Source organism: Austrofundulus limnaeus, unplaced genomic scaffold (genome assembly GCF_001266775.1).
Source record: "Austrofundulus limnaeus strain Quisiro unplaced genomic scaffold, Austrofundulus_limnaeus-1.0 Scaffold336, whole genome shotgun sequence".
Lineage (NCBI taxonomy): Eukaryota > Metazoa > Chordata > Actinopteri > Cyprinodontiformes > Rivulidae > Austrofundulus > Austrofundulus limnaeus.
The window spans coordinates 435,915-436,482 of NW_013952738.1; the positions used below are offsets into that span (position 1 = coordinate 435,915).

Genomic DNA, 568 nt, shown 5'->3' on the forward strand with positions numbered 1-568 from the left:
TAAAGTTCTGATTAAAACCCGTTCCTCTCCTGTGAGCCGAAGCACCAGACAAGCAGAACCACTGATTGTTTTTAGCGACACCAGCAGGAGGACTGACGCCGGGACCGGACCGGTCCTGCTGGRCTCTGCAGCTCCATGTAAATGATTGTTCATTTGAACAAAATGGAAACGAACAGCTGAACATAAAGATGTCCTACTTGTACAAATGAAAGTTAAATAAATAAACGTGAGAAAAAAACCAGCCTGAAGCTCCTTTTGTGGGAAATGATCGTTCACAAATACATTTATTGATTTTTAGGAGGAAAAAAAAAAAGAGTCTGAATGTGCAAAACGTTTGGTCCTGAGGCGCTGGGTGACCTGCTGCTGCTGAGCTTAATGCTCTTTCCTCCGCGGCTCCGTGGCCTTACTGAGGTTTCCTGCTTCCTGCTTCAGAACGCTCAGCAGCGACTGGGAGCTCTCCAGGATCTAGGAGGAAGAAAATTAAACAAACGAAGCAGCATTAGCTGTAAATATATCGTCCCTTTAGGGAAATCTTCCGAGGTGGAAGAAAAAGAAAATAGAAACACAA

The 568-nt window shown here is 44.4% G+C and overlaps 1 protein-coding gene across 1 annotated transcript in view; it reads right to left on the minus strand.

Annotated features, from left to right (window-relative positions):
• Positions 1 to 253: 253 nt before the first annotated feature.
• ssna1 (Sjogren syndrome nuclear autoantigen 1) overlaps positions 254 to 568 on the minus strand; it is a 2,549-nt gene continuing 2,234 nt past the window's right edge. Inside the window, exon 3 of the mRNA XM_014022577.1 lies at positions 254 to 465. Within this exon, the coding sequence (XP_013878031.1) occupies positions 373 to 465 (93 nt within the window). The 3' untranslated portion in view covers positions 254 to 372. The remainder of the gene's footprint in view (positions 466 to 568) is intronic.